At 48.5% G+C, this 24,579-nt stretch overlaps 1 protein-coding gene across 7 annotated transcripts in view; it reads right to left on the reverse strand.

The window, feature by feature from the left end:
• The window catches only part of LOC138772473 (zinc finger protein 391-like), an 89,314-nt gene that overhangs the window by 1,435 nt on the left and 63,300 nt on the right, over positions 1–24,579 (reverse strand). For 6 of the 7 annotated variants that reach the window (XM_069952890.1, XM_069952896.1, XM_069952889.1 and 3 more), the window contains 4 exons: positions 691–769; positions 401–568; positions 192–315; positions 11–108 (listed from right to left, as the gene is read on the reverse strand). In XM_069952890.1, the coding sequence (XP_069808991.1) occupies positions 11–108; positions 192–315; positions 401–568; positions 691–769 (469 nt within the window). Of the gene's footprint in view, positions 1–10; positions 109–191; positions 316–400; positions 569–690; positions 770–3,296; positions 3,350–24,579 lie in introns of those variants that run through there. The other variant, XM_069952891.1, reaches the window with a different exon arrangement.

Genomic DNA, 24,579 nt, shown 5'->3' on the forward strand with positions numbered 1-24,579 from the left:
CTCCAGCTACCTGATCATCCTGGGGGACATTGTGATTTTCTTCTGGACAATCCTGAGGAAGAAGAGGACGGGGACATCTCTCTGGTGTTGTTCTCTTACTTAATGTGACTGTAGGGAACACATAGAGAGACTGACTCCATTCTGTATATAGGGAGAAATAACGGCGGGGTGTATGTAGTCATGTCTATTACCTGGTGATGGGAGGGGCGGCTGATCCTCCATCATGGCCTCCTTGTACTGATCCTTGTGTCCTTCCACATACTCCCACTCCTCCATGGTGAAATAGAGCGCCATGTCGTGGCACCTTATAGGAACCTGACACACACAGTGATACAGTCACCCCCCCATCCCTTCATAGCGTTACTGTATAATGTCCCAGCATTCCCAGCAGCTTCCTTACCTCTCCAGTCAGCAGCTCCACCATCTTGTTGGTGAGTTCTAAGAACTTCTGCTCATTGATTTCCTCATGTATCGGGGGGTGGCGTGGGGGTGAGGTGGTTCTTCCCCATCCTTCATACACAGGGCCCCGACAGCGCCCACTAGAGGTCTTCTTTACCACTGTGTAATCCTGGTTATGGAGATACAGTAATACATCTCACTACATTCCCAGAATCCCCCTCACCTCTCCAGTCATATTATTACATAGACAAGAATGGTGTCATGTGACATCCCTCCCAGAATCCCCCTCACCTCTCCAGTAAGCTGGAACAGTATCTCTATGGTGAGATTAATTACACCCTCCGCCATCTTGTCCCAGTCCCGATTCATCCTTGATTGGTCATTCAATAATCAGGTCATCACATAGAAAAAAAATGAAGAGAAAATCTTGTATGGTAAGAAGAATGGAAAGAAGATGACACAATGTTATAATCCCATAACTAGAGATACCAATAAAGTGTAGCTGTTGTATTCTCAAGGTAGTTTATGTCACAACATGTCGTATATTCCATCAATCGCGGGTCAGAATATCAACTACCCCAATGTCCCGCCATTAATACTAGCACTGCCCCGGAGAGGCTATTGCTGGGGAGCGGCACAAGCTGGACGGCTCAGTTCAGTAGATAAGCTAGCCTCCTACTCTTTCTATGCATTAGAGGTGGCTAGCTTGGCTAACAAACTGAGCCACACAGCTGGATAACCTCACACCAACTCTAATACACCAAGAGGAGAAACTATTTTTGTATCTGAATGAAACTAGAAGAGGAGAAGGACTGATCAGAACAACTAAGAAGCAGAACATATCTTTGTGCGCCTTTGAAAGGGTCCTATTACACCACAACGATTATCTGCCATACTTGGTAGATTACCGGCCCTACTGGACAACAATCGTTTGGTCTAAGAGGTCAAGATAAAAGGCAACGACATGCACAAAGTTGGCTGATTGTTGATTTAAAACATGACCTACAGTGGTTTGCAATAAATTAGAATATCAACAAAAAGTTTTTTTTTCCAGTAATTCACCTCATATATTTTATAGAGTCATTACATACAGAGTGAACTTTTTCAAGTGTTTATTCCTGTTAAAGTTAATGATTATGGATTACAGCCAAGAAAAACCCAAAAGTCAGTGTTTCTGAAATTAGAATATTATATAAAACCAACTTTTAAAAAAGTCTGTACAGTAAATGCCCTCAATACTTGGATGGGGCGCCTTTTGCATGAATGACGCATCAATGCGGCAATGTGGTATGGAGGCGTTCAGCTGATGGCACTACAGAGGGGTTATTGAGGCCCAGGTTGCTTTGATAGCGGCCTTCAGCTCGTCTGCATTGTTGGCTCTGGTGTCTTTCATATTCCTCTTGACAATACCCCATAAATTCTCTATGGGGTTAAGGTCTGGCAAGTTTGCTGGCCAATCAAGCACAGTGATGCTGTGGTTAGTAAACCTATTGGTACCTTTGGCAGTGTGGACAGGTGCCAAGTCCTGCTGGAAGATGAAAATTCCATCTCCAAAAATCTTTTCAGCACAGGGGAGCATGAAGTGCTCTAAAATGTCCTGGTAGACGGCAGCGGTGACTTTGGTGTTGATGAAACACAGTGAACCTCCACCAGCAGATAACATGGCTCCCCAAACTATCACTGATTGTGGAAACTTCATACTAGACCTCAGGCAGCTTGGATTGTCCCTCTCCATTCTTCCTCCAGACTCTGGGACCGAGATTTCCAAATGAAATGCAAAATTTACTTTCGTCTGAAATCAGCACCTTGGACCACTGATCAACAGTCCAGTTCTTCTTTTCCTTGGCCCAGATAAGACGCTTCTGGTGTTGTTTCTTGGTCAGGAGTGACATGGGATGCAACACTTGTAGCCCATGTCCTTCAGACGTCTGGATGTGCTTGTGGCTTTTGAAGCACTGACTCCATCAGCAGTCCACTCTTTGTGAATCTTTCCCAAATTTTTGAATGGCATTTTCTTTACAATCCTGTTAAGACTGTGGTTCTCCCGGTTGCTTGTGCACCTTTTTCTACCATACTTTTTCCTTCCACTCAACTTTCCATTAATATGCTTTGATACAGCACTCTGAGAACAGCCAGCTTCTTTAGCAATGAACTTTTGTGGCTTACCCTCCCTGTGGAGTGTGTGAATGACTGCCTTCTGGACATCTGTCAGCAGTCTTCCTCATGATTGTGTTGCATACTGAACCAGACTAAGGGACCTTTTATAACACTTAGGAAGCCACTGCAGGTGTTTTGGGTTCATTATTCTAATTTTATGAAACACTGACTTTTGGGTTTTTCTTGGCTGTAATCCATAATCATCAACTTTAACAGAAATAAACGCTTGAAAAAGTTCACTCTGTATGTAATGACTCTATAGAATATATGGTCACTTTTTGAATTGAATTACTGAAAAAAAAATAACTTTTTGTTGATATTCTAATTTATTACAAACCATTGTATAATCACAATATTGATGGTCTGCTGGCTGTTGTTCCGTGTAATAGGATCTAATAGCAGACCCCTCCTGCTGCTTCCCGCAGCCTCCCCCGCTCAATGTCGGTACCGTCTTAATATTGTGCAGTCAATAGGACCCTAACTGTATTTGCAACCCCTTTAATACACTGGGGGAGATTTATCAAACATAGTGTGAAGTGAAACTGGCTCAGTTGCCCCTAGCAACCAATCAGATTTCACCTTGCATTCCTCACAGACTCTTTGGAAAATGAAAGGTGGAATCTGATTGGTTGCTAGGGGCAACTGAGCCAGTCTCCCTTTACACCATGTTTGATAAATCTCCCCCACTGTGCGTTAAACATGGAAGTATTGCTGTTCTAGCAATCGGGACTGTTGCGTACCTCTCCTCTGCTGACAACATGCCGTTTGGTCCTTGTGGCCTATTTAGTTGCTTCTGTTTTGTTCTGTCATATCCAGTTAAACCAGCAAGGCAACAGTTCATTCTATCTCACTCTGTTCTCTAAGTTCTACGCTGCTGTTCCTATTGGTTTATTTGGAACGAGGCTGAAGTTGGTTTCTTATTCAGCAGTTTCTTATTCAGAGGATTTTTCTTTTTCCTGTTTTAGCCATTATTCTTACAGAAAATTGATAATATTCATAACCTGCTGTAACTGAGGTGCCCTGAGGGGATTGGTGATAAAAATGGCCAAAAGGAGCCCACGGTTGGCATAAAAATGGGCATCAAAGTGAAAACACAAAATTATGATTTAAAAATAAAATTGACTTCGGGCCACTGATCTCACACTGATAATACACAGAGAGGGATGCCCTGCATCACATCCAACAAAGTCCAGCCTGGCCCAAAGTGGTTCTGGGTATAAAAACTGGCATCAAAGTGGGCACATAGGCATTTTTTCCTATTTTGAATAAGTAACAGGTGTTTTCAAAGGGTTAAATGAGTTCGGGCCACTGATCTCACACTGATAATACACAGAGAGGGATGCCCCGTATCATATCCAAGAGAGTCCAGCCTGGCCCAAAGTGGTTCTGGGTATAAAAACTGGCATCAAAGTGGGCAGACGGCCATTTTTTCCTATTTTGAATAAGTAACAGGTGTTTTCAAAGGGTTAAACGAGTTCGGGCCACTGATCTTACACTACGACCACACAGGTAGGGATGCCCCGCATCACATCCAAGAGAGTCCAGCCTGGCCCAAAGTGGTTCTGGGTATAAAAACTGGCATCAAAGTGGGCACATAGGCATTTTTTCCTAATTTGAATAAGTAACAGCTATTTTCAAAGGGTTAAATGAGTTTGGGCCACTGATCTCACACTACAAAAGCACAGATAGGGATGCCCCGCATTACATCCAAGAGAGTCCAGCCTAGCCCAAGGTGGTTCTGGGTATAAAAACTGGCATCAAAGTGGGCACATAGGCATTTTTTTCCTAATTTGAATAAGTAACAGGTGTTTTCAAAGGGTTAAATGAGTTTGGGCCACGGATCTCACACTGATAATACACAGAGAGGGATGCCCCGCATCACATCCAAGAGAGTCCAGCCTGGCCCAAAGTGGTTCTGGGTTAAAAACTGGCATCAAAGTGGGCAGATTGGCATTTTTTCCTAATTTGAATAAGTAACAGGTGTTTTCAAAGGGTTAAATGAGTTTGGGCCACGGATCTCACACTGATAATACACAGAGAGGGATGCCCCGCATCATACCCAAGAGAGTCCAGCCTGGCCCAAAGTGGTTCTGGGTATAAAAACTGGCATCAAAGTGGGCAGATTGGCATTTTTTCCTAATTTGAATTTTACGATGGACTGGCTGAATTTATGTGTTCAGGTGAAGGCATAAAAAATGCAACTCCAGAACTATTACAAACTGTTCTAAAATCTGGAGTTAAAACAGGACATACTGTTTTTCTACGCCAATCTGATATTGTATTTAGTGACTAAGTATAGACTCATTTCAAATGAAAGTTTTTTTATGTGGATGATGGAATCTTCACACAAATCACAGCGAAAAAGAATAAATAGATAAGCATTCATTAATGAGGCCACACAGAACGTCAAGGGCAGCTGCACTAATTGTCACATGTCACTGTACTATATATAAAACTAGATATTTGTACACAAGATTCTGCTGACTTACCACTTTAAAAAAACATAGGATCAGATGTAAGGCCAGGGGCCTATGGGAGGCTGCAATGATTGCAATGATACTGGGATTGAGTAAAGACCTATTAAAGTCATTAAAAGACGTAACCTGTTGTGTATGCCATGTGAAATTAAGTCTTGAAAGGAAGGGGGAAAAGGCAGACTGTCAGACTTTTCCACTCACCATTACCAATTTTTAGGATTATAACCAATCTGATCACGCAGAACGTGATTAAGACACTGGAAACCACTTTTTTTTTTTTGTAATTGGTAGGTTGGCTGAGGAATGCTGGGAGTTACTTTGTCAGGGTAGTCATGCTGGTAGGGGATCCTTGAAGTTGATGGTATGTGGGCTACAGTGTATTATTCGTAATTTATGGCTATATAATTTATCATATTTTAAGAAAAAAAAAATTGGTTAAATTCATTAAAACCTCACTTGGATGAGGTACAGATTTTTTTTCATATCACTTGTTTTTGTTTTGTTTTGTTAATAAAAATGGCTGCTATGCAATACAATCTACTTAAAGTGTCTTGGTGTTGCTCTAACAAAATCAATGTTTTGCAGGAGGGGCATAAAGTGGATCTGTCAGCAGAAAGATGTGTGTAAATAATGCCATATCTAAAAAAAATCTATTAATCATGATTTTCTATCTCTATGCCTTTTCCAGCACCAGGATATAATCATTTTTAATATTAAAGGGAACCTGTCCTCAAGACAATGACAATCATGTTATATTGCAGGAAGAACTCAGCAAATTGATATATATATATATAAATTTTGAGGTAAAAAAATGTAGTATAATCGATAATTAAAATCCCTGCTCATTCTGTAATAAGGAGTCCACTGGGCGGTTTCACTCAATAGACTGGACTCTTTAGCCAGAAACAGAGATTTCAATCAATAAATTACAACTTATACTGAATGTTTTCCAATAAAGATATATATCAATCTGCTCAACTCCTCCTGCTCTATAACATTATGCTGACAGATTAGGCAGCATGTTCATTGTGACAGGTTCCTTTTAAAAGGGACGTGCAGCGCTAAACATTTATTCACAAAATAACACACATTACAAAATTATACAACTTTGCAATGTGCGTTATGTAAGTAAATGGCCCCCTTCCCTGTGTAGCCCCCCCCCCCCCCATGGCCCCCTTCCCTGTGTCCCCCAACCCCCCCGACCCGGACGTGTGGTGCATTATAATCACCACATTCGTGTCGACCCCCGTCCGCCATCTTCTGACAATGACGTCATCATCGGGAGTCCGACAGCTCCAGCTGTCCCTCATGCCACCCCCCCTCTGCCACGTCATCAGCTGCTCAGCCGTGATTGGCTATAATGCACCACACTTCCGGGGGTGGCGTGGGTGGGGTGGAACATGGGGAAGGGAGCCATTCACTTACATAACACACATTACAAAGTTGTATAACTTTGTAATGTGTGGTATTTTGTGAATAAATGTTTAGCGCCGCACTACCCCTTTAAGCAAACAGGGCTAAAGTACTCAGGAGGCATTTGTCAGCATAACAGGATCCCAGAATTAGCTGTCCCATCTCGTCTTATTAAACATTTCTCGGCTAACCCTGAATACATTTCTATAATAACAATACCTGCAGCAATGTTTTCTGCTGACAGGTACTATGTAGAAGACAATGATTCGTGCCGCAAATGCAAGTCCGCACTATAATCTATCCTTTATTTTTTTTGTAGCGCGGGCCGTGGACCTGAACACTTGTACAGATGTGTGAACAGGGCCATTGAAATATGTTTGTCCTATGTGTTGCCTGCAATGTCAGGGTCCCCTAATAGCCATATAGGACCCCTTTGTAGCCAGTAAGACCGCCCTTGTAGCCAGCAGAACCTGATTACGGGAGCATTGATGTCCCTGTACCCAGTGGGATTAGCAGATGCATGCTGCAATACTAATGATCGCACTGCGCACGTGTAGGAAGGCCGTTCTGGGTACGAGAGATGGCTTTGCCCCCAAGTGCTGACGTCACCATACCCAAGAAGATGAAAGGAAGTAGGACATCACTGTAAGAAAGGTTGCATCATGTGACTGGACCAGCAATCTCCGAGTAAAGCCAACAAGGAATATATAAGTTCTTTAGTTAAGGGTTAATTTTGGTTCTTTTTTTCAATTTTTCCAGAAATACCCCTTAAGGTTACAAACACACTTGGTGGGTCTGCAGCGAGTCTCCATGCTGCATTTTTGCAGCGAGACTCGCTGCAGATCCCGGCCCTATACTTTTAATGGCAGACAAACACGCAGCAGGGATGTACATCCCTGCTGCGAGTTTGTCTGCAGCCCGCCCCACTAACCCCCCGGCCGCCGGAGCTGATACTTCACCTGATCCCAGCTCCGGCGGTTCCCGATGTCTTCAGCAAGCCGGAGCGGGGACCAGGTGAAGTATATGCTCCAGCCAGCCGCCCGCAGCCCCGGCCGCCCGATCGCCCCCCCGCAGCCCCGGCCGCCCGATCGCCCCCCCCCCCCCACCGCAGCCCCGGCCGCCCGATCGCCCCCCCGCAGCCCCGGCCGCCCGATCGCCCCCCCGCAGCACCGATCGCACGCCCCCCCCGCAGCACCGATCGCTTACACGCCCCCCTGCAGCCCCAGCCGCTCGATCGGGGGGGCGTGCGATCGGTGCTGCGGGGGGGCGATCGGGCGGCCGGGGCTGCGGGGGGGGGGGCGATCGGGCGACCGGGGCTGCGGGGGGGGGCGATCGGGCGGCCGGGGCTGCGGGCGGCTGGCTGGAGCATATACTTCACCTGGTCCCCGCTCCGGCTTGCTGAAGACGTCGGGAACCGCCGGAGCCGGGATCAGGTGAAGTATCAGCTCCGGCGGCCAGGGGGTTAATGGGGTGGGCTGCAGACAAACTCGCAGCAGGGATGTACATCCCTGCTGCGTGTTTGTCTGCCATTAAAAGTATAGGGCCGGGATCTGCAGCGAGTCTCGCTGCAAAAACGCAGCATGGAGACTCGCTGCAGACCCGCCAAGTGGGTTTGTAACCTTAGGCTATGTTTAGACAAAGTAAAAATAAGGGCAAATAATGACCATTATTAAAGGGGAACTGTCAGCCAGTTAGATTAATCTAAACTGCTGATAGCTCCTTATTGCACCAAAAACACCATGGATAAAGGTGTGTGTTTTACCTTAATCCTCATTACCGTTTCAGTAAAGTTTGGCATTTGCTCCAAAGTCTGGTAAGGACCCACAGGGCATCCCTCTCTGTGTATCATCAGTGTGAGATCCGTGGCCCAAACTCATTTAACCCTTTGAAAACAGCTGTTACTTATTCAAATTAGGAAAAAAATGCCTATGTGCCCACTTTGATGCCACTTTTTATACCCAGAACCACTTTGGGCCAGGCTGGACTCTCTTGGATGTGATACGGGGGATCCCTCTCTGTGTATCATCAGTGTGAGATCCGTGGCCCAAACTCATTTAACCCTTTGAAAACACCTGTTACTTATTCAAATTAGGAAAAAAATGCCTATGTGCCCACTTTGATGCCACTTTTTATACCCAGAACCACTTTGGGCCAGGCTGGACTCTCTTGGATGTGATGCCGGGCATCCCTCTCTCTGTAATATCAGTGTGAGATCAGTGGCCCAAACTCATTTAACCCTCTGAAAATAGCTGTTACTTATTCAAATCATGAAAAATGGCTATGTGCCCACTTTGATGCCAGTTTTTATACCCAGAACCACTTTGGGCCAGGCTGTACTCTCTTGGATTTAATGCGGGGGATCCCTCTCTGTATATTATCAGTGTGAGATCAGTGGCCCAAACTCATTTAACCCTTTGAAAACACCTGTTACTTATTCAAATCATGAAAAATGCCTATGTGCCCACTTTGATGCCAGTTTTTATACCCAGAACCACTTTGGGCCAGGCTGGAGTCTCTTGGGTATGATGCGGGGCATCCCTCTCTGTGTATTATCAGTGTGAGATCAGTGGCCCAAACTCATTTAACCCTTTATAAACAACTGTTACTTATTCAAATTAGGAAAAAATGCCTATGTGCCCACTTTGATGCCAGTTTTTATACCCAGAACCACTTTGGGCCAGGATGGACTCTCTTGGATGTGATGCGGGGCATCCCTCTCTGTATATTATCAGTGTGAGATCAGTGGCCCAAACTCATTTAACCCTTTGAAAATAGCTGTTACTTATTCAAATCATGAAAAATGCCTATGTGCCCACTTTGATGCCAGTTTTTATACCCAGAACCACCTTGGGCCAGGCTGGACTCTCTTGGATGTAATGCGGGGCATCCCTCTCTGTATATTATCAGTGCGAGATCAGTGGCCCAAACTCATTTAACCCTTTGAAAATAGCTGTTACTTATTCAAATCATGAAAAATGCCTATGTGCCCACTTTGATGCCAGTTTTTATACCCAGAACCACCTTGGGCCAGGCTGGACTCTCTTGGATGTAATGCGGGGCATCCCTATCTGTGTGTACGTAGTGTGGGATCAGTGGCCCAACTCTCCCACACACAATGGTGGGAATTCCCTGGATCTGATCTTCTTCCGCCACTGTTCTGTTTCTAACTTTTCTAACAATCCATCTGAGCTATCAGACCACAACCTTCTCTCTTTCTCCATTACTAACATCTGCCCCCCTCCTGACACTCCTACCCCATACATATACAGAAATCTACGTGGTATTAACACTCCTCAACTCATAGACTCCCTTCAATCCTCACTGCCCCCAATCTCATCCCTCACCTGCCCAAACACAGCCACACAACACTACCACGACACCCTGAAAACTACCCTAGACTCTGTAGCTCCCCCTACTCTACGCACACCCCGCCACAGATGCCGGCAGCCCTGGCACACCACAAAAACTCGCTTTCTTCGGCGGTGCTCTAGGACTGCTGAACGTCTGTGGAGGAAATCGAGAACCTCCGCAGATTTCATTCATTACAAATTCACCCTCAAATCTTATTACTCTGCCCTTCACCTTGCCAAACAGGCTTACTTCACCTCTCTCATCTCTTCCCTCTCCAACAATCCAAAACACCTCTTCAACACCTTCAACTCTCTTCTTAAGCCCAAAGTTCAGACACCCATTACTGACCTCTGCGCTGAAGACCTGGCCTCCTTCTTTAAAACCAAAATTGACACTCTCCGTGCCGACATCACCTCCCAGCCCTAAAGTCCCATAGCTCCTATTACTTCTCCCATAGATACCCTTCCCTCTCCCCCTTCGCTCTCAGCCTTTGACCCAGTGACAGAGGAAGAAGTCTCCAAGCTCCTCTCCTCGTCTCGTCCTACTACCTGCCCTAGTGACCCTATTCCCTCACACCTCCTCCAGTCCCTCTCTCCTGCTGTCACTGCTCACCTTACTAAAATATTTAACCTCTCCCTCTCCTCTGGTATCTTTCCCTCCTCATTCAAACACTCTATTATAACCCCACTGCTGAAAAAACCTTCTTTAGATCCATCCTGTGCAGCCAACTATCGACCTGTCTCCAATCTCCCCTTCATCTCTAAACTCCTGGAACGTCTTGTCTATTCTCGCCTAACCCGCTATCTCTCTGATAACTCTCTTCTTGACCCTCTACAGTCTGGTTTCCGACCCCTTCACTCCACTGAAACTGCTCTCACCAAGGTGTCAAACGACCTCCTGAAGGCCAGGTCACAAGGAAACTTCTCCTTGCTGATTCTCCTGGATCTCTCAGCAGCGTTTGACACTGTGGACCACCAGCTTCTCCTCTCCATGCTCAGCTCTCTTGGTCTTAAGGACTCTGTTCTCTCCTGGTTCTCTTCCTACCTCTCTGACCGCTCCTTCAGTGTATCCTTCTCTGGCTCTACTTCCAGTCCCCTACCTCTTAATGTTGGGGTTCCCCAGGGGTCAGTCCTGGGTCCCCTCCTCTTCTCCCTCTCTACAGCCCCCATCGGACAGACCATTAGCAGGTTTGGTTTCCAATACCATCTTTATGCTGATGACACCCAGTTATACACTTCTTCCCGTGACGTCTCCCCTGCCTTCCTGCAAAATACCAGTGACTGTCTATCCGCTCTCTCTAACACTATGACCTCTCTGTTTCTCAAACTTAATCTCTCTAAAACTGAACTTCTTGTATTTCCTCCCTCTAACAAACCTAAACCCGACATCTCACTCTTAGTCTGTGGTACTAGCATCACTCCTGTGCATCAGGCTCGATGTCTGGGGGTTTTGCTGGACTCTGATCTATCCTTCACTCCCTATATCCAAGCTCTTACACGCTCCTGTCATCTCCATCTCAAAAACATCTCCAGAATCCGCCCATTCCTCACCACTGACACCGCTCAGACTCTGACTGTCGCCTTGATCCATTCCCGTCTTGACTACTGTAACTCCCTACTAATCGGTCTTCCTCTGTCTAAGCTCTCCCCTTTCCAGTCTATCCTGAACGCAGCAGCCAGACTCATCTTCCTCTCCAGTCGCTATACCGATGTCTCTCCTCTGTGCCAGTCACTGCACTGGTTACCCATCAAATCCAGAATCCACTTCAAGCTCCTCACCTTCACCCATAAAGCTCTCCACAACTCTGCCCCTCCATACATCTCCTCCCTCATCTCCACCTATCATCCTTCCCGTGCTCTGCGCTCTGCAAATGATCTAACCTTAACATCTTCCATAATCAGAACCTCTCATTCCCGCCTCCAAGACTTCTCTCGTGCTGCACCAAACCCTACCCAAACACATAAGACTCATACCCAATACCCACAGTTTCAAGCATGCCCTGAAGACTCATCTCTTCAGGCTCGCTTATAACGTTCCCTAAACTGTTTCCCCCTTCTGTTGTTTCCCTTGCTCTATCTCTGACGGTTCCTGCACTTTATATGTTTACCTGCATCAGACGTTGGCGTTGTTACTGGCTCATCCTGTAATTCTAATTATGTACAATGGCTGGACCATGGACAAATAAAGCACTTATGCCTGGTGTCTATGAAAATTATAGTCTGTAAGCTCCAACGAGCAGGTCTCGTCTATACTCTGTATTTTGTATTTTTGTTATTTTTCTTTACTATGTTCTTATTTATTCCAATTTAACTGCGTATTATGTACCTCTGTACTGTATGCATAGAAAAAAAGCGCTGCGGAATCTGTTGGCGCTATACAAATAAATTTATTATTATTATTTAACCCTTTGAAAACACCTGTTACTTATTCAAATTAGGAAAAAATGCCAATCTGCCCACTTTGATGCCAGTTTTTATACCCAGAACCACTTTGGGCCAGGCTGGACTCTCTTGGGTATGATGCGGGGCATCCCTCTCTGTGTAATATCAGTGTGAGATCAGTGGCCCAAACTCATTTAACCCTTTGAAAACACCTGTTACTTATTCAAATTAGGAAAAAAATGCCTATGTGCCCACTTTGATGCCACTTTTTATACCCAGAACAACTTTGGGCCAGGCTGGACTCTCTTGGATGTGATACGGGGGATCCCTCTCTGTGTATTATCAGTGTGAGATCAGTGGCCCAAACTCATTTAACCCTTTGAAAATAGCTGTTACTTATTCAAATCATGAAAAATGGCTCTGTGCCCACTTTGATGCCAGTTTTTATACCCAGAACCACTTTGGGCCAGGCTGGACTCTCTTGGGTATGATGCGGGGCATCCCTCTCTGTGTATTATCAGTGTGAGATCAGTGGCACAAACTCATTTAACCTTTTGAAAACAGCTGTTACTTATTCAAATTAGGAAAAAATGCCTATGTGCCCACTTTGATGCCAGTTTTTATACCCAGAACCACCTTGGGCCAGGCTGGACTCTCTTGGAAGTAATGCGGGGCATCCCTATCTGTGTGTACGTAGTGTGAGATCAGTGGCCCAAACTCATTTAACCCTTTGAAAATAGCTGTTACTTATTCAAATCATGAAAAAATGCCAATCTGCCCACTTTGATGCCAGTTTTTATACCCAGAACCACTTTGGGCCAGGCTGGAGTCTCTTGGGTATGATGCGGGGCATCCCTCTCTGTGTATTATCAGTGTGAGATCAGTGGCACAAACTCATTTAACCTTTTGAAAACAGCTGTTACTTATTCAAATTAGGAAAAAATGCCTATGTGCCCACTTTGATGCCAGTTTTTATACCCAGAACCACCTTGGGCCAGGCTGGACTCTCTTGGATGTGATGCAGGGCATCCCTCTCTCTGTAATATCAGTGTGAGATCAGTGGCCCAAACTCATTTAACCCTTTGAAAATAGCTTACTTATTCAAATCATGAAAAATGGCTATGTGCCCACTTTGATGCCAGTTTTTATACCCAGAACCACTTTGGGCCAGGCTGGACTCTCTTGGATGTGATGCGGGTCATCCCTCTCTGTGTGTTATCAGTGTGAGATCAGTGGCCCAAAGTCAATTTTATTTTTAAATCATAATTTTGTGTTTTTACTTTGATGCCCATTTTTATGCCAACCTTGGTGTCCTTTTGGCCATTTTTATCACCAGTCCTCTCAGGGCCCCTCACTTACGGTAGGGTATGAATATTATACATTTTCTGTAAGAATAATAGCTAAAACAGGAAAAAGAAAAATCCTCAGAATAAGAAACTGCCGAATAAGAAACCAACTTCAGCCTCGTGCTGGTTTCCCGCTTTTCATGAGGCAGCAGTATAGTGAGTGCAGTGTATATGATCAGCAGGAGGTAAACCACTGTTTTGAGGGGTGTGTGGGTGCACTGTTATGTGATGCTCTGCAGGGTCAGTGTGTGTGGGTGCAATGTTCTGCAGGGAGAGGTTTGTAGGTGCACTGTTATGTGATGCTCTGCAGGGAGAAGTTTGTGGGTGCATGGGTAGCGGCTAAAGTCCATGAGCCATAAGGACCTTGTGATGTCACAAGGTCATGTGACTTGTGTGGGAGGAGCTTAATTTTTCCCGGCCTTTCTGAGGGTAGAGCCTAGAATGTATCCTCTCCTTTGAGTTTCTCACTGTAGGGGATACATTCTAGCATCTTCAGTAGTGAAAATGCTAGAATGTATCCTCTCCTTTGAGTTTCTCACTGTAGAGGATACATTCTAGCATCTTCAGTAGTGAAAATGCTAGAATGTATCCTCTCCTTTGAGGCTCTCACTGTAGGGGATACATTCTAGCATCTTCAGTACTGAAATGGCTAGAATGTATCCTCTCCTCTGAGTGTATCCTCTCCTCTGAGTGTCTCACTGTAGGGGATACATTCTAGCATCTTCAGTACTGAAATGGCTAGAATGTATCCTCTCCTCTGAATATATCCTCTCCTTTGAGTTTCTGCAGGGGATACATTCTATCATGTTTAGTATTGAAATGTCTAAAATATATACCCTCTCAGAGGAGAGGATACATTCTAGGCACTATAATGAATCCCCTATAGTGAGACACTCAGAGAAGAGGATACATTCTAGCCATTTCAGTACTGAAGATGCTAGAATGTTTCCCCTACAGTGAGAACCTCAAAGGAGAGGATATACTCAGAGGAGAGGATACATTCTAGCCATTTTAGTACTGAACATGCTAGAATGTTTCCCCTACAGTGAGAGCCTCAAAGGAGAGGATACATTCTAGCATGTTCAGTAGTGAAAATGCTAGAATGTATCCCCTACAGTGAGAAACTCAGAGGAGAGGATATACTCAGAGAAGAGGATACATTCTAGCCATTTCAGTACTGAAGATGCTAGAATGTATCCCCTACAGTGAGAGCCTCAAAGGAGAGGATACATTCTAGCCATTTTAGTACTGAACATGCTAGAATGTTTCCCCTACAGTGAGAGCCTCAAAGGAGAGGATACATTCTAGCATGTTCAGTAGTGAAAATGCTAGAATGTATCCCCTACAGTGAGAAACTCAGAGGAGAGGATATACTCAGAGGAGAGGATACATTCTAGCCATTTCAGTACTGAAGATGCTAGAATGTATCCCCTGCAGTGAGAAACTCAAAGGAGAGGATATAGTCAGAGGAGAGGATACATTCTAGGCATTTCAGTACTGAACATGCTAAATGTATCCCCTGCAGTGAGAAACTCAGAAAAGAGGATACACTCAGAGGAGAGGATACATTCTAGCATGTTCAGTACTGAAGTGTCTATAATGTATCCTCTCCTCTGAGTTTCTCACTGCAGGGTATGCATCCTAGCATGTTTAGGGCTATGTTCACACATAGTATTTCGGTCATTCTTTCTTCGACCAAAACCGAGTGCTGTGTTTTATGTGTGAACATAGCCTAGTAATGTAAAGTCCATTGAATATCCTCTCCTCTGAGAGGGCATACATTCTAGAATGTTTAGTACTGAAATGTCTGGAGTGTATCCTCTCCTCTGAGAGGGCATCTCCACCAGGTGTACCCTCTCCTCTGAGAGGGCATCTCCACTAGGTGTATCCTCTCCTCTGAGAGGGCATACATTCTAGCAAGTGCAGTTTTGAAAGGTCTAGACCACAGGTGTCAGACTTCATCCCTCGGCTGTTACAGACTACATTTCCCATCATGCCTTACTTGTCCAGACATGGTGGGAATTGTAGTTCTGCAACTGCTGGAGGGCCTGAGTTTGACATCTCTGGTCTAGAATGTTCTCTTTTCTAACTGCAGGGTATACAGTCTAGTATGTATCCTCTCCTCTGAGCGTATCCTCTCTTCTGAGCTTCTCCCTGAGCGGGTCATATTACACAGCATGATTAAGAGGTGAAAGCGAGCGGCGATGTTTTAGGTCAGTGCTTTCTTCCCCTTTGTTCCCTGCACATTTTCTGTGTTATTACACACACAGACAGTGACTGGGGGAACTGCGGGCAGCTGCGGGAGGGGCAGCCCAAAAAATCCTTAGATTGTTCAAGCTGCCCATTGTAGACAGCAGCACTATCGTGATCTGGATTACTCGACCAGTTTGAAGACCACAATCAGCTGATAACATGGATTATTACACCAAATGATTATCAGACGTAACGGCCAGGAAACCTTTGGTGTAATACACCATTGTCTGTACAAGGAACAGGACTGGTGTGTGGGGTCTGTATACAGGGGAGAGGACTGGTGTGTGTGGGGTCTGTATACAGGGGAGAGGACTGGTGTGTGTGGGGTCTGTATACAGGGGGAGAGGACTGGTGTGTGTGGTCTGTCTACAGGGGGAGAAGACTGGTGTGTGTGGTCTGTATACAGGGGGAGAGGACTGGTGTGTGTGGTCTGTCTACAGGGGGAGAAGACTGGTGTGTGGGGTCTGTATAAGGGAGGAGAGGACCGGTGTGTGGGGTCTGTATACAGGACTGGTGTGGGGGAGGGCTGTATACAGGGGGAGAGGACTGGTGTGTGGGGTCTGTATACAGGGGGAGAGGACTGGTGTGTGGGGTCTGTATACAGGGGGAGAGGACTGGTGTGTGGGGTCTGTATACAGGGGGAGAGGACTGGTGTGTGTGTGTTCTGTATACAGGGGGAGAGGACTGGTGTGTGGGGTCTGTATACAGGGGGAGAGGACTGGTGTGTGTGGGGTCTGCATACAGGGGGAGAGGACTGGTGTGTGGTCTGTATACAGGGGAGAGGACTGGTGTGTGGGGTCTGTATACAGGGGAGAGGACTGGTGTGTGGGGTCTGTATACAGGGGAGAGGACTGGTGTGTGTGGTCTGTATACAGGGGAGAGGACTGGTGTGTGGGGTCTGTATACAGGGGAGAAGACTGGCGTGTGTGGGGTCTGTATACAGGGGAGAGGACTGGTGTGTGGGGTCTGTATACAGGGGGAGAGGACTGGTGTGTGGGGGTCTGTATACAGGGGAGAGGACTGGTGTGTGTAGTCTGTATACAGGGGGAGAGGACTGGTGTGTGGGGTCTGTATACAAGGGGAGAGGACTGGTGTGTGTGGGGTCTGCATACAGGGGGAGAGGACTGGTGTGTGGTCTGTATACAGGGGAGAGGACTGGTGTGTGGGGTCTGTATACAGGGGAGAGGACTGGTGTGTGGGGTCTGTATACAGGGGAGAGGACTGGTGTGTGTGGTCTGTATACAGGGGAGAGGACTGGTGTGTGGGGTCTGTATACAGGGGAGAAGACTGGCGTGTGTGGGGTCTGTATACAGGGGAGAGGACTGGTGTGTGGGGTCTGTATACAGGGGGAGAGGACTGGTGTGTGGGGGTCTGTATACAGGGGAGAGGACTGGTGTGTGGGGTCTGTATACAGGGGAGAGGACTGGTGTGTGTAGTCTGTATACAGGGGGAGAGGACTGGTGTGTGGGGTCTGTATACAAGGGGAGAGGACTGGTGTGTGTGGGGTCTGTATACAGGGGAGAGGACTGGTGTGTGTGGGGTCTGTATACAGGGGAGAGGACTGGTGTGTGTGGGGTCTGTATACAGGGGGAAAGGACTGGTGTGTGGGGTCTGTATACAGGGAGAGGACTGGTGTGTAGGGTCTGTATACAGGGGGAGAGGACTGGTGTGTGTGGGGGGTGTATACAGGGGGAGAGGACTGGTGTGTGTGTGGGGTCTGTATACAGGGGGAGAGGACTGGTGTGTGTGGGGTCTTTATAGAGGGGGAGAGGACTGGTGTGTGTGGGGTCTTTATACAGGGAAGAGGACTGGTGTGTGTGGGGTCTGTATACAGGGGAGAGGACTGGTGTGTGTGGGGTCTGTACACAGGGGGAGAGGACTGGTGTGTAGGGTCTGTATACAGGGGGAGAGGACTGGAGTGGGGGGCGGGCTGTATACAGGGAAGAGGACTGGTGTGTAGGGTCTGTATACAGGGGGAGAGGACTGGTGTGTGTGGTCTGTATACAGGGGAGAGGACTGGTGTGTGGGGTCTGTATACAGGGGAGAAGACTGGCGTGTGTGGGGTCTGTATACAGGGGAGAGGACTGGTGTGTGGGGTCTGTATACAGGGGGAGAGGACTGGTGTGTGGGGGTCTGTATACAGGGGGAGAGGACTGGTGTGTGGGGTCTGTATACAGGGGAGAGGACTGGTGTGTGGGGTCTGTATACAGGGGAGAGGACTGGTGTGGGGGGGTCTGTATACAGGGGAGAGGACTGGTGTGGGGGGGGTGTATACAGGGTGAGAGGACTGGTGTGGGGGGGGTCTGTATACAGGGGAGAGGACTGGTGTGTGGGGTCTGTATACAGGGGGAGAGGACTGGTGTGTGTGGGGTCTGTATACAGGGGAGAGGACTGGTGTGTGTGGGGTCTGTATACAGGAAAGAGGACTGGTGTGTGTGTGTGGGGGGGTCTGTATACGGGGGAGAGGACTGGTGTGAGTCTGTATACAGGGGGAGAGGACTGGTGTGTGTGGGGGGGGGTCTGTATACAGGGGGAGAGGACTAGTGTGTGGGGTCTGTATACAGGGGGAGAGGGGACCAGTGTGGGGTGTCTGTGTACAGGGGTTCTCTCCCCCTGTATACACACCCCACACACCAGTCCTCTCCCCTGTATACAAACCCTACATACCAGTCCTCTCCCCCTGTATACAGACCCCCCCCCCCCCCACACCAGTCCTCTCCCCCTGTATACAGACCCCCCACACACAAGTCCTCTCCCCCTGTATACAGACCCCACACACACGCCTGTACTCTCCCCTATATACAGACCCCACACACCAGTCCTCTCCCACTATATACAGACCCCACACACCAGTCCTCTCCCCCTGTATACAGACCCCATGTACCAGTCCTCTCCCCTGTATACAGACCCCACATACCAGTCCTCTCCCCCTGTATACAGACCCCACATACCAGTCCTCTCCCCCTGTATACAGACTCCACACACCGGTCCTCTCCCCCTGTATACAGACTCCACACACCGGTCCTCTCCCCTGTATACAGACTCCACACACTAGTCCTCTCCCCCTGTATACAGACCCCCCCCCCCACACCAGTCCTCTCCCCCTGTATACAGACCCCCCACACCAGTCCTCTCCCCCTATATACAGACCCCCCACACCACTCCTCTCCCCCTGTATACAGACCCCCCACACCAGTCCTCTCCCCCTGTATACAGACCTCACACACCAGTCCTCTCCCCCTGTATACAGACCTCACACACCAGTCCTCTCCCCCTGTATACAGACCCCACACACCAGTCCTCTCCCCCTGTATACAGACCCCCCACACCAGTGCTCCCCCCTGTATACAGACCCCCCACACACCAGTCCTCTCCTCCTGTATACAGACCCCACACACACCAGTCCTCTCCCCCTGTATATAGACCCCCCACACACCAGTCCTCTCCCCTGTATATAGAACCCACACACCAGTCCTCTCCCCCTATATACAGACCCCACACCAGTCCTCTCCCCCTGTATACAGACCCCCCACACACCAGTCCTCTCCCCCTGTATACAGACCATACACCAGTCCTCTCCCCCTGTATACAGACCCCACCCCACACACTAGTCCTCTCCCCTGTATAGACCCCACACACCAGTCCTCTCCCCTGTATACAGACCCCACACACCAGTCCTCTCCCCTGTTTCCAGAATACACACACCAGTCCTTTCCCCCTGTATATAGACCCCCCACACACCATTCCTCTCCCCTGTATACAGACCCCACACACCAGTCCTCTCCCCCTGTATACAGACCCCACACACCAGTCCTCTCCCCCTGTATACAGACTCCACACACACCAGTCCTCTCCCCCTGTATACAGACCCCACACACCAGTCCTCTCCCCCTGTATACAGACCCCCCCCCACACCAGTCCTCTCCCCCTGTATACAGACCTCACACACCAGTCCTCTCCCCCTGTATACAGACCTCACACACCAGTCCTCTCCCCCTGTATACAGACCCCACACACCAGTCCTCTCCCCCTGTATACAGACCCCCCACACCAGTGCTCCCCCCTGTATACAGACCCCCCACACACCAGTCCTCTCCTCCTGTATACAGACCCCACACACCAGTCCTCTCCCCCTGTATATAGACCCCCCACACACCAGTCCTCTCCCCTGTATATAGAACCCACACACCAGTCCTCTCCCCCTATATACAGACCCCACACCAGTCCTCTCCCCCTATATACAGACCCCCCACACACCAGTCCTCTCCCCCTGTATACAGACCATACACCAGTCCTCTCCCCCTGTATACAGACCATACACCAGTCCTCTCCCCCTGTATACAGACCCCACCCCACACACTAGTCCTCTCCCCTGTATAGACCCCACACACCAGTCCTCTCCCCTGTATACAGACCCCACACACCAGTCCTCTCCCCTGTATACAGACTACACACACCAGTCCTTTCCCCCTGTATATAGACCCCCCACACACCAGTCCTCTCCCCTGTATACAGACCCCACACACCAGTCCTCTCCCCCTGTATACAGACCCCACACACCAGTCCTCTCCCCCTGTATACAGACTCCACACACACCAGTCCTCTCCCCCTGTATACAGACCCCACACACCAGTCCTTTCCCCCTGTATACAGACCCCACACACACCAGTCCTCTCCCCCTGTATACAGACCCCACACACCAGTCCTCTCCCCTGTATACAGACCCCACACACCAGTCCTCTCCCCTGTATACAGACCCCACACACATCAGTCCTCTCCCCTGTATACAGACCCCACACACACCAGTCCTCTCCCCTGTATACAGACCCCCCCCCCCCCCACACCAGTCCTCCCCCCTGTATACAGACCCCACACACCAGTCCTCTCCCCCTGTATACAGACCCTACACACCAGTCCTCTCCCCTGTATACAGACCCCACACACCAGTCCTCTCCCCCTGTATACAGACCCCCCCCACACCAGTCCTCCCCCCTGTATACAGACCCCACACACCAGTCCTCTCCCCCTGTATACAGACCCCACACACCAGTCCTCTCCCCCTGTATACAGACCCCACACACCAGTCCTCTCCCCCTGTATACAGACCCCACACACCAGTCCTCTCCCCCTGTATACAGACCCCACACACCAGTCCTCTCCTCCTGTATACAGACCCCACACACCAGTCCTCTCCCCCTGTATACAGACCCCACACACCAGTCCTCTCCCCCTGTATACAGACCCCACACACCAGTCCTCTCCCCCTGTATACAGACCACACACACCAGTCCTCTCCCCTGTATACCCCTCCATGCTACTATGGATATTGCAGCTTCCTTCACTCTGTTTCTGCACAGTGAATGGTGCAGCAGCTCACTACTTCCTACTTCCGGTCGAGGCCCCGCCCCTCCTGGTGACATCACACCTCAAAGGAGAGGATACACTCTAGCATCTACCCTTTCTGAGCAGTAGTGAGGAAGCAGCCGGTCAGGGTCAGTCAGGACTGTGGTGCTGCAGGGTCTGTCTGTGTCCTGGGCTTTCTGTGGGGTAGGAGACTACAGTAATGGCCGTGTGAGGAGTTTCTGGGCATTGGAATTGGTAAGCTACTCTTTGGGGCATTTTTTTTATAAAGTTTTGCCGGGGTCTGTAGTAATGTGTTGTGGTCTGTAAGTAATGGTCTGCAGGGTCAGGGGGCTATAGTAATGATATGCGATGGTCTGCAGAGCAGGGGTTTATAGTAATGATATGCAGAGTCAGGGGTCTGTAGTAATGTGTTGTGTGATGGTCTGCAGAGTCAGGGGTCTATAGTAATGATATGTGATGGTCTGCAGAGTCAGGGGTCTGTAGTAATGATATGTGATGGTCTGCAGAGTCAGGGGTCTGTAGTAATGATATGTGATGGTCTGCAGAGTCAGGGGTCTGTAGTAATGATATGTGATGGTCTGCAGAGTCAGGGGTCTGTAGTAATGATATGTGATGGTCTGCAGAGTCAGGGGTCTGTAGTAATGATATGTGATGGTCTGCAGAGTCAGGGGTCTGTAGTAATGATATGTGATGGTCTGCAGAGTCAGGGGTCTGTAGTAATGATATGCGATGGTCTGCAGAGTCAGGGGTCTGTAGTAATGATATGCGATGGTCTGTAGTAATGGCGTTGTGCAATGGTCTGAGGTCTGTAGTAATGGCGTTGTGCAATGGTCTGAGGTCTGTAGTAATGGCGTTGTGCAATGGTCTGAGGTCTGTAGTAATGGCGTTGTGCAATGGTCTGAGGTCTGTAGTAATGGCGTTGTGCAATGGTCTGAGGTCTGTAGTAATGGCGTTGTGCAATGGTCTGAGGTCTGTAGTAATGGCGTTGTGCAATGGTCTGAGGTCTGTAGTAATGGCGTTGTGCAATGGTCTGAGGTCTGTAGTAATGGCGTTGTGCAATGGTCTGAGGTCTGTAGTAATGGCGTTGTGCAATGGTCTGAGGTCTGTAGTAATGGCGTTGTGCAATGGTCTGAGGTCTGTAGTAATGGCGTTGTGCAATGGTCTGAGGTCTGTAGTAATGGCGTTGTGCAATGGTCTGAGGTCTGTAGTAATGGCGTTGTGCAATGGTCTGAGGTCTGTAGTAATGGCGTTGTGCAATGGTCTGAGGTCTGTAGTAATGGCGTTGTGCAATGGTCTGAGGTCTGTAGTAATGGCGTTGTGCAATGGTCTGAGGTCTGTAGTAATGGCGTTGTGCAATGGTCTGAGGTCTGTAGTAATGGCGTTGTGCAATGGTCTGAGGTCTGTAGTAATGGCGTTGTGCAATGGTCCGAGGTCTGTAGTAATGGCGTTGTGCAATGGTCCGCGGTCTGTAGTAATGGCGTTGTGCAATGGTCCGCGGGGTCTGTAGTAATGGCGTTGTGCAATGGTCCGCGGGGTCTGTAGTAATGGCGTTGTGCAATGGTCCGCGGGGTCTGTAGTAATGGCGTTGTGCAATGGTCCGCGGGGTCTGTAGTAATGGCGTTGTGCAATGGTCCGCGGGGTCTGTAGTAATGGCGTTGTGCAATGGTCCGCGGGGTCTGTAGTAATGGCGTTGTGCAATGGTCCGCGGGGTCTGTAGTAATGGCGTTGTGCAATGGTCCGCGGGGTCTGTAGTAATGGCGTTGTGCAATGGTCCGCGGGGTCTGTAGTAATGGCGTTGTGCAATGGTCCGCGGGGTCTGTAGTAATGGCGTTGTGCAATGGTCTGCGGGGTCTGTAGTAATGCAGGGCTCCAGACTAAAAAAATTACCTGGGAGCCATTGGCTCCTAACCTGAAAAATTTAGGCGCCAAATAGAATATTTGGTCGCCAACATTTTAAACCATGTAAAATTAATGTTATGTTAAATGGGACTTACTGTGTGCAGAGGCCACGGCAGCATCCTCCTCCTTTAGATCCTTTCTTTTCTTAGTTTGAAAACGTTCAACATGGAAACTTGCAACTTGACAACCATATACCCCCCTGCTGCCGGTGTGTTCCCTCAGCCAGCTGCCATCTTACCGGCAATGATCTACTATATATATATATATATATAGCCCCCGGCAGCCGATGACATATAGCCCCTGTGGCAATGTATATGGGAAGTGGTACTGTGCAGTGTATATACATACAGACACTGAGGGTAGTGGTACTGTGCAGTGTATATACATACAGACACTGAGGGGAGTGGTACTGTGCAGTGTATATACATACAGACACTGAGGGGAGTGGTACTGTGCAGTGTATATACATACAGACACTGAGGGGAGTGGTACTGTGCAGTGTATATACATACAGACACTGAGGGGAGTGGTACTGTGCAGTGTATATACATACAGACACTGAGGGGAGTGGTACTGTGCAGTGTATATACATACAGACACTGAGGGGAGTGGTACTGTGCAGTGTATATACATACAGACACTGAGGGGAGTGGTACTGTGCAGTGTATATACATACAGACACTGAGGGGAGTGGTACTGTGCAGTGTATATACATACAGACACTGAGGGGAGTGGTACTGTGCAGTGTATATACATACAGACACTGAGGGGAGTGGTACTGTGCAGTGTATATACATACCCCCCCTCGCACCCCACACGCACTGACTACCGCACCTGGCTGCCATCACAACAGACACACTACCAATCCCCCGCCCAGGCCGCGGTCCCCCCACACACATTACTGGCCGGCCGCCACCCCTGCCGTCCCTCCGGTTGTACTCACCCACTATCTAAGCTTGGTGCCGCTGGGGTGAACTTGAAGAACCGCGGCGCCGGGTGAGGAGAGGCGGGAGAGAGGCCCTGGAGGAGTGTGGCGCCTCTGCGGCCGTCCGTCCAATGAATGACGGACGTGCTGGATGACGTCACTGGAGAAGCGTGTCCCCGCACACGTCATCCAGCACGTCCGTCATTCATTGGACGGACGGCCGCAGAGGCGCCACGTAATTCGGCGCAGCGTGCGGAAGGCGGAAGTCCTTAAAGAGACAGCGCGCCTGCCGGGGTCAGTCGCAAATGGTGCCCAGATTAATAAATCTGGGCGCTATTTGCAAGATGTCAGTCGCATTGGCGACCATTTTGGTCGCCATCTGGAGCCCTGTAATGGCGTTGTGCGATGGTCTGCGGGGTCTGTAGTAATGGCGTTGTGCAATGGTCTGCGGGCTGTGTAGTAATGGCGTTGTGCGATGGTCCGCGGGGTCTGTAGTAATGGCGTTGTGCGATGGTCCGCGGGGTCTGTAGTAATGGCGTTGTGCGATGGTCTGCGGGGTCTGTAGTAATGGCGTTGTGCGATGGTCTGCGGGGTCTGTAGTAATGGCGTTGTGC

Source organism: Dendropsophus ebraccatus, chromosome 14 (genome assembly GCF_027789765.1).
Source record: "Dendropsophus ebraccatus isolate aDenEbr1 chromosome 14, aDenEbr1.pat, whole genome shotgun sequence".
NCBI lineage: Eukaryota > Metazoa > Chordata > Amphibia > Anura > Hylidae > Dendropsophus > Dendropsophus ebraccatus.